Raw genomic sequence first — 13993 nt, 5'->3', positions numbered from 1 at the left:
TACTTAACTATTTTCTATTTGTGTAATGAAAGGGTGAGGTTCCTGGATGGTCAACTCTGAATAAACAGTGTATTAATGTATATGTCCTGCCTCCTCCTTTAGATTATAAGCTGGAATAGGAGAAGGACCAAGTTTGTTTTGTTTTGTTTTTAATCCTCATCCAAGGATATTTTTTCCATTGATTTTTTTAGAGAGAGTGGAAGAGAGGGAAGAGTAGAAGAGAGAAACATGGATGTGAGAGAGACACATCAATTAGTTGCCTCCTGCACGTGACTCCACTGGATGTGGGATTGAACCTGCAACGCAGGTACGTACCCTTGACCGGGAATTGAACCTGAGACCCTCTGGTGTGCAGGCTGATGCTCTAACCAGCCAGGGCATGGGACCACATTTTTTAATCTCTCCATGATACCCATCAAAATGCCTCACATTTATAGTAGATATTTATTAGTGAATGTTAGTTGATTGAGTTATTTAAAATCATACTTTTACACTGGTTGTCAGATTTTGGGCTATGTGTTTTCTTATAAGAAAAATGTAAAATTGTGTAGATATTTTGAAATGGAATTAATGGTATTTAGAAATATCAACATCTGTTCTTTTTTAGCATTACCCATATTTTTGGACACTTGAAATATTACTGTAAAAACAATTTGCCTTTTATAATGAAACTCATGATATGGTTTCCTTTTAATTATATGTAATAATAGAAATACTTGGGTATGGATAATCCAGAATGAACACAATATGATATTCCGGCAAATGAAGAAGAACCGTTACTAGTTGTGCTGGAAAATTTTATATGTTTGCCCTAGCCAGTTTTGCTCAGTGGATAGAGTGTTGGCCAGTGGACTGAAGGGTCTGGGTTCAGTTCCTGTCAAGGACATATACTTGGCTTGCAGGTTTAATCACTGTCCCGGTCCCGGCATGTGTGGAAGCAACTAATCGTTGTGTCTCTCTCTCTCTCACTCTCTCTCTCTCTCTCATACCTACGTTTCTCTCTCTGTGTGTCTCACCCTCCCTTTCACTCGCTTTAAAAAAATTAATGGAAAATATATTTGGGTGAGGATTAACAACAAAATAAGTTTCATATGTTTGAATGCCACCCTCAGATTCTGGTAAGGTGAAAACTCCATACGTGATTATGATACTTGCCACTGTTGAGACTGTGATAATCTTAGGGAATCTTCTCCATTGGTGTGTATTAACTGCCAGATATCATTAAACTTTTTTCTAGCCATTTATTATTTTTCTTACTTTTCAAATTTATTTTTATTATTTTTTTAATTCTCAGCCAAGTATATGTTTTCATTGTTTCTAGAGAGAGGAAAGGGGGGTGGGGAGAGATAAAGAGAGAAAAATAAGATAGTGTAATTCTTCTAAAACACAGTTTGATATTTTACTACTGAACCTTAGGTACTCAGATTCCAATCTTAGCAATAAATTATTGTTACATATATTATTTTTTTTCTCCTCTGAAATTTGAATCATATTTTCTTGTACATGGTAATTACATAGAGTAATGATAGTGTCATTTATTTAGAACTTTACAGGATACTGTTACATATGTTTTCTTATTTAATCTCACAACAATTTCATGAAAGAGGTAGGAAAGTACTAATTTCTTTTATTTTTTATTTTATAGATGAAGAAACTGAGACACAGAGATTGACACTTGTCTAAAGTAACATAAACCAGTAAGTATTTGAATTAATGGAGGCAGATAGCAATGGGTGCATTCTAATCCGCCAAGGGCTTTCCTTGCTGCCATCTGTCTGAATTCTAGGGACAAAAAGCCAAATAGTAGATACACTTTAGGAGTACCTCAGGGGAATGTGCTATTCTTTTTCATTTCTTCTGTTTTGTTCTTTTTTATTTTTTTCATGTTAATAATGATAACTTGAGATAGCGGATAATGTCATTTTGTTGTTTTTAGATTAACGAAACTTTTATTTTAAACATAAATGATCCTTGAGGCACTTAAGGAAGTAGAAAATATGGAGAGAAGTTTATTGAAATTTTTACAAACTAGTACTAGCTATAGAATTAATAAGCAAGTGAAAAAGTTAATGGTACTAGTATCTGATCTAATAAAAGACAAACATGCAAATTGACTGTACCTTTGCTATGCCTTAAGCCACACTCACCAGCCAATCAGAGCAACTATATGCAAATTAACCCAACCAAGATGGCACCTGGCAGCCATGGAGCTGGAGTGAGCAGGAGGCCTGGTTGCTCCAGTGATGGAGGAAGCCAAGCTTCCCGCCTGCCGCGGCCGGCTCTAAGCTCCACTGAAGGCAACAAAGTTTCAATTATAGAAGGTAGATAAATCCCAGAATAAAAAAAGAAAAAAAGGAGAGGCTGGGAGCTTCCGTCACCGGAGGGCTTGGCCAGCCTGAAAATGGCCCTCAGCCCCTCACCCAGACTGGCCGGGCACCCCATTGGGGACCCCCTGACCCTAAAGGGGGTGTGGCCAGCCTGAAAACAACCATCAGCCCTCACCCAGGCTGGCCAAACCTCCATGGGGTGAGGGTTCCCACTGGGGGCGGGTCTTGACTAGTCTGCAAACAGCCATCAGCTCCTCACCCAGACTGGCCAGGCACCCCAGTGGGGACCCCCACCCTGAAGGGGGTGTGACCAGCTGCAAACACCCATCAGCCCCTCACCCAGGCTGGCCAGGCACCCCAACGGGACCCCCACCCTGATCCAGGACACCCTTCAGGGCAAACCAGCCGGCCCCCACCCATGCACCAGGCCTTTATCCTATATAATAAAAGGGTAATATGCAAACTGACCCTAACAGCAGAAAGACTGGGAATGACTGGTCACTATGATACACACTGACCACCAGGGGGCAGATGCTCAATGCAGGAGCTGCCCCCTGGTGGTCAATGCGCTCCCACAGGGGGAGCTCTGCTCAGCCACAAGCCAGGCTGATGGCTGCCAGTAAAGTGGTGGTGGTGGGAGCCTCTCCTGCCTCCTCAGCAGCGCTAAGGATTTCTGACTGCAGCTTAGGCCTACTCCCCGCTGGCAAGTGGACATCCCCCGAGGCTTCCTAGGCTGACAGAGGGATGTCTGATTGCCAGCTTAGGCCCAATCCCCTGGGGAACGGGTCTAAGCCAGCAGGTGGTCATTCCCCGAGGGGTCCCAGACTGTGAGAGGGCACAGGCTGTGCTGAGGGAACCCCCCCCCCCCCCCCCCCGCCCCGAGTGCACAAATTTTTGTGTACCGGGCCTCTAGTATGTATATAATTGGAATATAAGGTTTTAAAGGCTCTCTTTCTAAGATTTTAAAAATCCTGTTTAAAATTAACAATATCAACTTAATATAAAATTCTTAGAGCTTAAGGGTGCTTTTCCAATTGTGGTTTTCTTTAGATGAAGTACAGAGAAGTTGAAATTTGCCCAGTGCAACACAGCAAAGTTGGAAGTAAAGCTTGTATGCCCTGACTTCCGTGTTAGAATTATTTCTACTTCAAACTTGCTTCTTGGTAAGCTGGTTTTAAAATAATTAACAGGTATTTTATTCATTTTTTATTTATGTATTTGAGCAACATTCCTATGTTGTGTCAAAATGAACTTAAAAATATGAAATTTACTGATAACTTTTGTGATGAAAATTTCAACTCTTTGTTTGGTTTTAGGTGAGTTAATGTGGGAAAAATCCTGGTATTGTGAAGATGTCTCGGCATAATATTGTTTCCTGTTTAAATTACAAGTAATATCAAGAGTTTTCAGGAAAAAAATTGGGATTTTTTGTTTTTGTTAAGTCATGCCATCTGAACAGAAACAGTTATTTTTTGATGACAATGAAGCTGCTTTACGAAAAGATTATGATGGGAAAAATGACATAGTTGATACTATCAGATCAGTAATTAAGCCAAAAATTTTGGAAAGTAGTTTTCATTATAAACTGAAAAATGTGCAAATTGATTTGCCGAAGATAAATATTCCAAATGAAGTCCTATTGAAACATGAAGTTGACAAATACAGAAAATTATTTCAGCATAAACCACAGACTGCAAGGAAATCTATCAATATGAAGACTGGAAGCTGTATAGAGGAGAGTGTGTTGCTACATAAGTCTGAGAAAGTTGAAGAAACGGGTATAAAAATGTCTGCAAAAGTACTCAGTTTCAACTGTTTAAAATGCCAAGATAGCACTCGATATAGCCCAAATGATTTGCAAAAACACTTTCAAATGTGGCACCAGGGTGAATTACCTTCCTATCCTTGTGAAATGTGTAGTTTTTCAGCAAATGACTTCCAGATATTTAAACTACACAGACGAATCCATAGAGGCACTTTAGTAAAATGTGACATTTGTAACGATGAAAAAATATATACTTTATTAGACTTGACAAAACATTTTATATCCACACATTGTGTAAATGGTAGTTTTCAATGTGAAAAGTGCACATTCTCCACCCTGGATGTTGGCACATTTGTTCAGCACATTCATAGACACAATGATGTCCATTATAAAAGTGATAAATACCATCATATATATTTTACCAGAGGAGAGATTCAGAAGCACCTTCATGTTAATTCTGTTACATTTCCCTTCAATTGTAAATATTGTAGATTTGGTACCTCAAAGAGAGAGTACCTTGTAAGACATGTTTTAACTTTACACAAAGAACATTTATATGCGAAAGAAAAACTGGAAAAAGACAAATATGAGAAAAGGATGGCACAGACTTCAGTAGGACTTAAGCTAATACTTAAAAGATACAAAATAGGTACATCTAGGAAGATATTCTGGAAACGTAAGAAAATCAACAATGGAAGTGATGAAAGTATAGAACAAAATACTGAAGTGCTTAAAAACGTGAACAAAACACAGGCTAAATCTGAAGACCAGAGCCATCTTACTCAAGAACATTTAAATGAAGAAAAGGATGAACGACTACACTGTGAGAATAATGATAAAACTGCTGAGTCAGAGTTGGAAAAGCCAACTCTTCTGTCCACTGGACAGTATAATAGAGCTGGAGAGCTATCAAATTCTACTTCTGGTTCCTCAAAAACTGCTGTACAAGGACCTACAATGGTAACAGTGAAAAATAATAGAATAACAGTTCCAGCTAACTATAGTGCTAAGTTTATGGGCTTCAAGATGGTGGATGGAAAACAACATATTGTAATAAAATTGTTGCCTACCATTAAACAGAATTTATGTTCACCAGGCTCACAGTCAGATACTGCAAAGGACAGTACTGCTAATTTGCAGCTGCAGAGTTTGGACACCACTGGATTTATAACAAGAGTAAAAACTGAGGTAAGTGACACAGTTTACATGAAAGCACCTACATTGTCATGTTCATCTCCTATACCTGCCGGGAAAGTAACTTCAGAAAAAGAAATAGCCTTGCTATCTCAAATGAGTAATACACTTCAAACAGTGGATGATGAAAAAAGTGTATCTTCTTTGCCAACATCCTCAGAATTAGTTACATCATCAGCGAATTTGACCACAAAAGTTGAAACAAGAGATAATGTTAACTTACTGGGAAGTCATATTACTCATAGTCGCCCTAAGGTATCAGATACTGCCATTAAAAGTCCAGATAAAGTCAACTCTACTACCAAACCAAATGCATACAACAGAGGAGATATGCATAACTATTGCATTAATTATGTCAACTCTGAATTACCCATTGAATCTTCCAACCAAGGATCATTACCTTTTCATAATTATTCAAAAGTTAATAATTCTAATAAACGTCGTAGGTCTTTAGGAATAGCAATGTGTGAAAGCCCTCAAAGAGAATCTTCATCAAGTAAGACAGTTGTTCAACAACCTGTAAGTGAATCAGTTTTATCACTAGTGAAAAAGGAGAGCTCAAACTCAGATAGTATGTTAACATCTGTTAGCCTTTTAAATACTAAAGATGAAACTTTAAAAACTCAAACTGAAGTAGAAGAACAGTGTGTTTTAGAAAAAGAACAAGACATTGATGAACAGAGCATATATATAAATGAAAATCAAAATTTAGAGAGCATGACTAAAAAATCTAATGATGACATTTCCATTGTTGAGTCACCTATGATGCCTAGAATCACATCTGTGTTCTCTCTTCAGAGTGAACAGGCATCAGAATTTTTGCCACCTGAAGTAAACCAGTTGCTTCAAGATGTATTAAAGACAAAATCTGATGTAAAACAAGACTCCAGTAACACTCCAGATAAAGGCCTGTCACTTCACTGTGACCAGTCATTTCAGAAACATGAAGGAGAAGGCAAAATTACTGAATCTTCAAAGGACTTCAAAGTACAAGGCATCTTCCCAATTCCATCTTGTAGTATGGGGATTAATGTGCCACCAAATTATCTGAATTTAAAATGTCATGGAAAAGAAGCACAGATATTGTCAGTGTCACAAGATGTGAGAGATTCAGAGAAGACACCTAGAATTTCAGGTATTGGCACATTACTTAAGACTCAGTCAGATGCAATAATAACGCAGCAGCTCGTAAAAGACAAACTACGTGCCACTACACAAAACTTAGGTTCTTTATATATGCAGAGTCCACTTGTAAATTCAGAACCAAAAAAAGCTCTGTTTGTTCAGACTACAAAAGGCTTTTTTGTACCATTGCACATTGCTAACAAACCTGGACTACATGTTGTTTCAGGAAGACCACAGGTTAATACGCAAGGTGTACCTGCTACTCTTCTTTTAAACAAGAAACCTGGGATGATTTTAACATTTAATAATGGAAAATTTGAAGGTGTTAACACTGTAAAAAGTGAGAGTACTCAAGCTTGTGGAACTACAACAAAAGAGCCTTGCAGAACACCTTTTTTAAAGGTAGAACCAAACAATAATTGTCTAACACCTACACTTTGTTCCAGCATTGGCAGTTGTTTGAGCACGAAAAATAGCTCAGAAAATACTTTGCCATTAAAAGGCCCTTACATTATTAAAACGCCAGTAAGTTCTTCAGGGAAACCTGTGCCTCCTCCTAATATAATAATATCTGAGCATCCGAGCACTAAGTCAAATATCTTGGATCCAGCAAAACAGCGGAACGAGGTTTTTCCAAAACCACCTCTTTTTACCCTCTTGCCTGATGGCAAACAAGCTGTTTTTTTGAAGTGTGTGATGCCAAATAAAACTGAGCTGCTTAAGCCTAAATTAGTCCAAAATAGTACTTCTTATCAAAATATACAGCCAAAGATCCCTGAAGGGACACCACAAAAAATATTGCTGAAAATCTTTAACCCTGTTTTAAATGTGACTGCTGCTAATAATCTGTCAGTAAGCAACTCTGTATTCTCACCGCAGAAAGACAGTGTATCATCTAATCAGACTGCAGGAGGAGAGCAAAAAGTGCCAGACTCTTCTAGAGATGCCTTACCCTTCTTAATAGATGATATGATGCCAGCAAATGAAATTGTGGTAACTTCTACTGCAACATCTGAATCTTCTGAGGAACCAGTACATGCCAGTGACCATTCAGAGGCCAGGGTATTGAGGTGTAAAACAAATTGTACAATTGGGAGAAGCTTTAATAAACAAAAGACTTCACCCCAAAATTTTTCAAGAATAAAAACTCATGTAAGAAGTAAAGACTCTGAAACTGTCAGTGTATCTAGAAACAGAAACTGTAAACGAAAGTGTAAGGATAGTTACCAAGAACTTCCAAGAAAAACATCATTACATAGAAAGTGTAAAGAAAAGATTAAACCTGAAGATGTCCACGAATCATTTGGATTCAGCCGACCTAGGCTTTCAAAAGATTCAGTCAGAACATTGCGACTTTTCCCCTTTAGTTCCAAACAGCTTGTGAAATGTCCTAGGAGAAATCAACCAGTTGTAGTTTTGAATCATCCGGATGCAGATGCACCAGAAGTAGTAAATGTAATGAAAACGATTTCCAAATTTAATGGACATGTACTTAAGGTTTCATTGTCAGAAAGAACTATCAGTGCTTTACTGAAACCAGTTTGTTGTAAGCCTTCTAAAACAACTTGTGATTTTTCCAAGAGGCACAAAACATTTAAACCTATTAGTTCTGTGAAAGAAAGATTTGTACTGAAACTAACACTCAAAAAGACAAGCAAAAACAATTATCGGATTGTGAAAACTACCTCTGAAAATGTTCTGAAGGCTAAATTTAACTGCTGGTATTGTGGAAGAGTATTTGACAATCAGGATGCTTGGGCTGGTCATGGGCAGAGACATTTAATGGAAGCTACTCGTGATTGGAATATGTTAGAGTAGTTTAAATTACCAAGGAAAAGAAAAAGTTATCTTAGGAGAAAACGATGGATTTAATTACCTTAATTTGGACGTTTTCTACTTCAATATTGTTCCTGAAGCTAAACATTTCAAAAGTGACTATTCCATAGAGGAGAAAAGGTTTTATGTGTGATGTTTGAAAATGCTATTAGTGCGCACATAAGTTTTGAAAGAAATTCATCACAGCGCTGATGTATCTTGATTTGATTTTTTAAAAAATGTGTTCTTGGGAAGTTAAGGCTAAAGGAAATTTTGATAAAAATGTTTTCCCAATTTAGTTCTTCAGTGACTTGGTAATGGCTGACCGCCCCATCCATTCCTTCTCTTCTTCCACCAGCCTTATGAATCTGATAAGTATAGTTTCTCTGTAGAGCTCTTTCACCATGGAACTGAAGGAGTTTCACATCATTTGTGAGGATATATTAAGAGAGCTTGGGTAAAGAACTTACTCTACATCTACTAAACGTATAGTTCTTTTGAAGGGTATAGGTTTTTTTGAGAGTATATTTAATTCAGTACAGGACAATTCATAACATTCGAAGACAGTTTTTGATAAGTAAAATTTTTTTTTTCTCTCATAAGCTGTGGCCTATGTCAGAGATTGTAACACTCTTCCTTGCAAGGTGATTTTCTAAATGGCAATCTGATACATTGCAGTAGATGGGTAGCCTTGAAAGAATTAAACTCTCTAGGTCTAGGATGAAGTTCAGTTAAAGAACTTGAACACTTCTGTTGATTAAATTCTCCAGTGGTCCCCTTACCTAGAATTATGATTATTTGACTTAAATTGTTTATCCCCCATAAACCAAATTGCCAATTTTTTTTGGTTGCCATTCCTTTAAAAAAGAGTGGAACATAGAAACACTTTCAAGGGAATGGTTTTTCTCAAAACCTAAAAATTCTACAGAAATAATATTTTGAAGCAAAATTAGTAAAGTGAGAAATATTTTTGTATTTAATTAGTGTCTGAACATCTCCACATTGAGACAAACCATTTTTGTTAGCATCTTTTCAGTATGACATAACCCAAAGCAGATTATTTACTTTCTGTTGGCGGTTGAAAATAAGCATTAATAATGTATTCAGTGGCGGTGCATAAAACTTCAGGATGGATTCCTAAGGGACATACCCAACAGAGGTAAAAGTTTTAAAATGGATATATTCATGGCGAGGACAGAATCATCAGTTTAAACATCACTTTGTATGTTTGGATCACGTTTTGTTGGTTAATTGGATAATGGAGTCCCTTTACTGCAAAATTATATACTATATAATTTTTTGTTACATTGTTACTACAAGTATTATGACATTTTCATTGGTTGAATGAAAACTTCAGGGCTTCTTTTCTGTACATAACAAAGAATTTAAACCTTGTACATATTTTTGTAATTTTCAGTTGTGTAAATTTTGCACAGAAAGTTTTAGATATAAAAGTTTATTTTTTTTTTCAATTTAGTTCTGTGCATGCACTAATAAAACTGGTTGTTTAATTTAAAAGGAATATATAAGACTTTACCCATGTTATTTTCTTGGTTTTTATTTCAGAAGTAGAATTTTCTCTTTTCGTGTAAATTCATTTTTTTCAGGGATTGAACACTATTATTAGCAAGTGCCTAAAAGATGTGAAACAGTTTACATATTTCAACTGTAACAGTAGGTCCCAAATGGGCCCATTCCCCAAATAATTTTATTTTAAAGAAAGCCATATAGATGCTTTAAGCTAATCTTGCTATGCACATTATACATGTACTGTTTTTGTGCATTTTGTCTACTTTCTTAGTGAAGTATTTTTTGTATAAAACCTGTTAAAAGTGTGTTTCTTAAATTGAGCCTAAGAATGGAGTTGATTGGAAATACACAGTGTATGTTAATAATGTGTATGGTGTTTAAAGGATGGTAAGCATTGTTAATTTCATTGTTTATGGATGTTTTCAATTAAATTCAAGTTTGTGTTTATACAATTTTTCTGCTGTGCTAAAATTGAATGGGAATTTCAGTCTATTAGGAAATAATTTAGATTTTAAAGGTTTGTTTTCTAGTGGGCTATGCAAAATAAAGTATGGGCTTCTCCTCCCCCCGCCAAATCACAGGGGAAATTTGAAATTTTGTTTGAGAAGGGCAACACCATAATTTTACTATGGTTGTGCTTATAATGAAACCAATAGAGAGGTTTATGCCCTTCAGTAACCTAACAGGAATAAAATTGAAATGCTCTGTTATGAATAGATCTATTATGATGCATCACCCTCTGTGACTAGAGAAGAGAAAGAACAATCTTGCCAATGTTGGTAGCACTATAAAAATATATTTCAAATACCATATGGTCTCACTTATATATGGAATCTAATGAACAACATTACCTGAGGAACAAAATAGAAATAGAGGCATGGTTACATGGAACACTGACAGCTCTCAGAGGGGAAGGTGGTTGGGGGACTGGATGACAGAAGGTGAAGGGTTAACCTCCCTCCTGCACTTACCCACAAAACTATTTTATTTATACATATACATATATATATATATATATATATATATATATGTATATATACATATATGTATATATATACATATATGTATATATATATGTATATATATACATATATGTATATATATATGTATATATATACATATATGTATATATATGTATATATATACATATATGTATATATATGTATATATATACATATATGTGTATATATATATACATATATGTATATGTATATATATATATATATATATATATATATATATATATTAGAGATCCGGTGCACGACATTCCTGTACTGGTGAAGGGGGTGTCCCTCACCCCGTCCTGCATCCTTTAGCAGTCCGGGAGTTCTGGGGGATGTCCGACTGATGTCTTAGGCCCCATGCGGAGCAGGCCTAAGCCGAAGTCGGACATCCTTAGTGCTGCTGCGAAGGCGGGAGAGGCTCCTGCCACCGCTGCTGCGCTTGCTAGCCATCAGCCCCGCTTGTGACTGAGTGGCGCACTGACCACTAGGGGGCAGCTCCTGCGTTGAGCGTCTGCCCCCTGGTGGTCAGTGCATGCCATAGCAACCAGTCATTCTGCTGTTTGGTCAATTTGTATATTACCCTTTTATTATATAGGATATATATACACACATACATACACACACCACATAGACATAGACAACAGTGTGGTGATAGCCAGAGCTGGAAAGGGAGGTAGGTGGTGGTGGGCAAGGGGGGATAAATGAGGATGGAAAGAGACTGCTTTGGACAATGTGCACATGATGCAATGTGAGGATGATGTTTTGTTGAGTTGTACACTTGAAACCTGTATGGTATTGTGAATCACTGTCACCCCAGTAAATTTTTATTTATTTATTTTTTAAAAGTATATTTTACTGATTTTTTACAGAGAGGAAGGGAGAGAGATAGAGAGTTAGAAACATTGACCAGCTGCCTCCTGCACACTCCCTACTGGGGATGTGCTCGCAACCAAGGTACATGCCCTTGACCGGAATCAAACCCGGGACCCTTCAGTCCGCAGGCCGACACTCTATCCACTGAGCCAAACCGGTTAGGGCCCCAGTAAATTTTTAAAAATACATCTCAGAACAGCCAAACCAGTAAAAATAAATAAATAAAATCTAATGTTGAGATACATACTTTTTACTTAAAGTTTTAAAAGCCATTTAAAAACACTTCATGCCCCAGGTACTCTAGGTAGTCACTTTTTCTGACTTTGTGAACATGGATTATTCTGAAGGAGCCAAACCTTTTTGGAGCTACTTTATTGCCAGAGGAGATAATTCAGAAACAAAACCCTCTATCCTTTTCTCTGCTGAAACTGAGCTAAAGATGCCTTTACAAAATATGATATTCAGTAGTTTGAGGTACTTATCTACACTAATAAAAGATAAACATGCAAATTGACCATACCTTTGCTATGCCTTAAGCCACGCCCACCAGCCAATCAGAGTGATTATATGCAAATTAACCCAACCAAGATGGCAGCCAGCAGCCACGGAGCTGGAGTGAACAGGAGGCTTGGTTGCCCCAATGATGGAGGAAGCCAAGCTTCCAGGCCGGCTCTGAGCTCCACTCAAAGCAACAAAGTTTCAATTATAGAAGGTAAATAAACCCCAGATACCTGCTTTCAGCCAGCCGTGGCCACGGAGCTGGAGCGAGCAGGAGGCTTTCCCTCCCGCCCGCCCTGGCTGGCGCTTAGCTCCTCTCAAGGCTACAAAGTTTCAATTATAGAAGGTAAATAAATCCCAGAATAAAAAAAAAAAAAGGCTGGGAGCTTCCGTTGCCAGAGGGCTTGGCCAGCCTGCAAACGGCCATCAGCCCCTTACCCAGGCTGGCCAGGCACCCCAGTGGGGACCCCCACCCTGAAGGGGATGTGACCAGCTGCAAACACCCATCAGTCCCTCACCCAGGCTGGCCAGGCACCCCAACGGGACCCCCACCCTGATCCAGGACACCCTTCAGGGCAAACCAGCCGGCCCCCACCCATGCACCAGGGCTTTATCCTATATAATAAAAGGGTAATATGCAAACTGACCCTAACAGCAGAAAGACTGGGAATGACTGGTCGCTATGATACACACTGACCAGCAGGGGGCAGACGCTCAATGCAGGAGCTGCCCCCTGGTGGTCAGTGCTCTCCCACAAGGGGAGCTCTGCTCAGCCACAAGCCAGGCTGATGGCTGCCAGTACAGCGGTGGTAGTGGGAGCCTTTCCCACCTCCTAGCAGCGCTAAGGGTGTCCAACTGCAGCTTAGGCCTGCTCTGCACTGGCAAGTGGACATCCCCCAGGGGCTCCTGGGGTGCCAGAGGGATGTCTAACTGCTAGCTTAGGCCCAATTCCCCAGAGATCGGGCCTAAACCAGCAGGTGGTCATCCCCCAAGGTGTCCCAGACTGCGAAAGGGCACAGGCCCAGCTGAGGAACCCCCTCCCCACCCTCTGAGTACACAAATTTTTGTGCACCGGGCCTCTAGTTATAACTAGAAGAGTAAGTTTTATTTTTGCAATCTAACATGAATCAGGAATTTGTTTTATTTTCCCCTGTATTTATCCATCTCCATTGAAATATGGACCTCACTATTCGGCACTAACTTCAAAAAAGTTTTAAATTTTTTTAAAAAAAATTTTTTATTGATTTCAGAGAGGAAGGGAGAGAGAGAGAGAAACATCAATGGTGAGAGAGATTCGTTGATTGGCTGCCTCCTGCACTCCTCACACTGGGGATCAAGCCCACAACCTGGACATATGCCCTGACTGGGAATCGAACCGTGACTTCCTGGTTCATAGGTCAACGCTCAACCTCTGAGCCATGCCGGGGGGGCAAAAAAAGTTTAATTTTTAAAGAGTTTACCATCTTCTAAGCATTCAGTAGTACAGAGTTAAATGTAATAATTTTTTAATGAAATACTAGTGGCCTGGTGCACATTGAAAGGCAATTAATTAGAAGAAAGATTTGTGTGGTAATTAAGTTACTGTGAAAAATTACATGTCAAAATAGTATACATAATACAGTATAAAATTAAAATACAAAATACTTTAATATTGCAATTCGCCCTTTATAATAGAAGTGTCAGATGAAAGAAAAGTAGTAAAATGTATGTGAAAATAATATATAAATTGATTAATAAATAAACAATGGTATAAAAACAAACATGACATAAAAATGATGATTGATAAATTGATTAACATGATGCAACAACAAAGACATGATATAAAAACAACAAAAATGATATAAAAACAACAAAAACATAAA

General features: G+C 38.1%; 1 protein-coding gene across 6 annotated transcripts in view; it reads left to right on the top strand.

The window, feature by feature from the left end:
- The window catches only part of ZNF518A (zinc finger protein 518A), a 60087-nt gene that overhangs the window by 15840 nt on the left and 30254 nt on the right, over positions 1–13993 (top strand). For 2 of the 6 annotated variants that reach the window (XM_070432603.1, XM_070432605.1), the window contains 3 exons: positions 1646–1697; positions 3378–3490; positions 3644–10189. In XM_070432603.1, the coding sequence (XP_070288704.1) occupies positions 3772–8229 (4458 nt within the window). In that variant the 5' untranslated portion in view covers positions 1646–1697; positions 3378–3490; positions 3644–3771 and the 3' untranslated portion in view covers positions 8230–10189. Of the gene's footprint in view, positions 1–1645; positions 1698–3377; positions 3491–3643; positions 10190–13993 lie in introns of those variants that run through there. The other 4 variants (XM_070432606.1, XR_011473561.1, XM_070432604.1 and 1 more) reach the window with 4 other exon arrangements.

The sequence above is a fragment of the Myotis yumanensis genome, unplaced genomic scaffold, assembly GCF_028538775.1.
Source record: "Myotis yumanensis isolate MYYU_CA2020_CCGP unplaced genomic scaffold, mMyoYum1.0.hap1 SCAF_13, whole genome shotgun sequence".
NCBI classification, from domain to species: Eukaryota; Metazoa; Chordata; class Mammalia; order Chiroptera; family Vespertilionidae; genus Myotis; species Myotis yumanensis.
The sequence above is the reverse complement of the archived record's forward strand: the minus strand, read 5'-3'. Positions and strand labels throughout refer to the sequence as shown.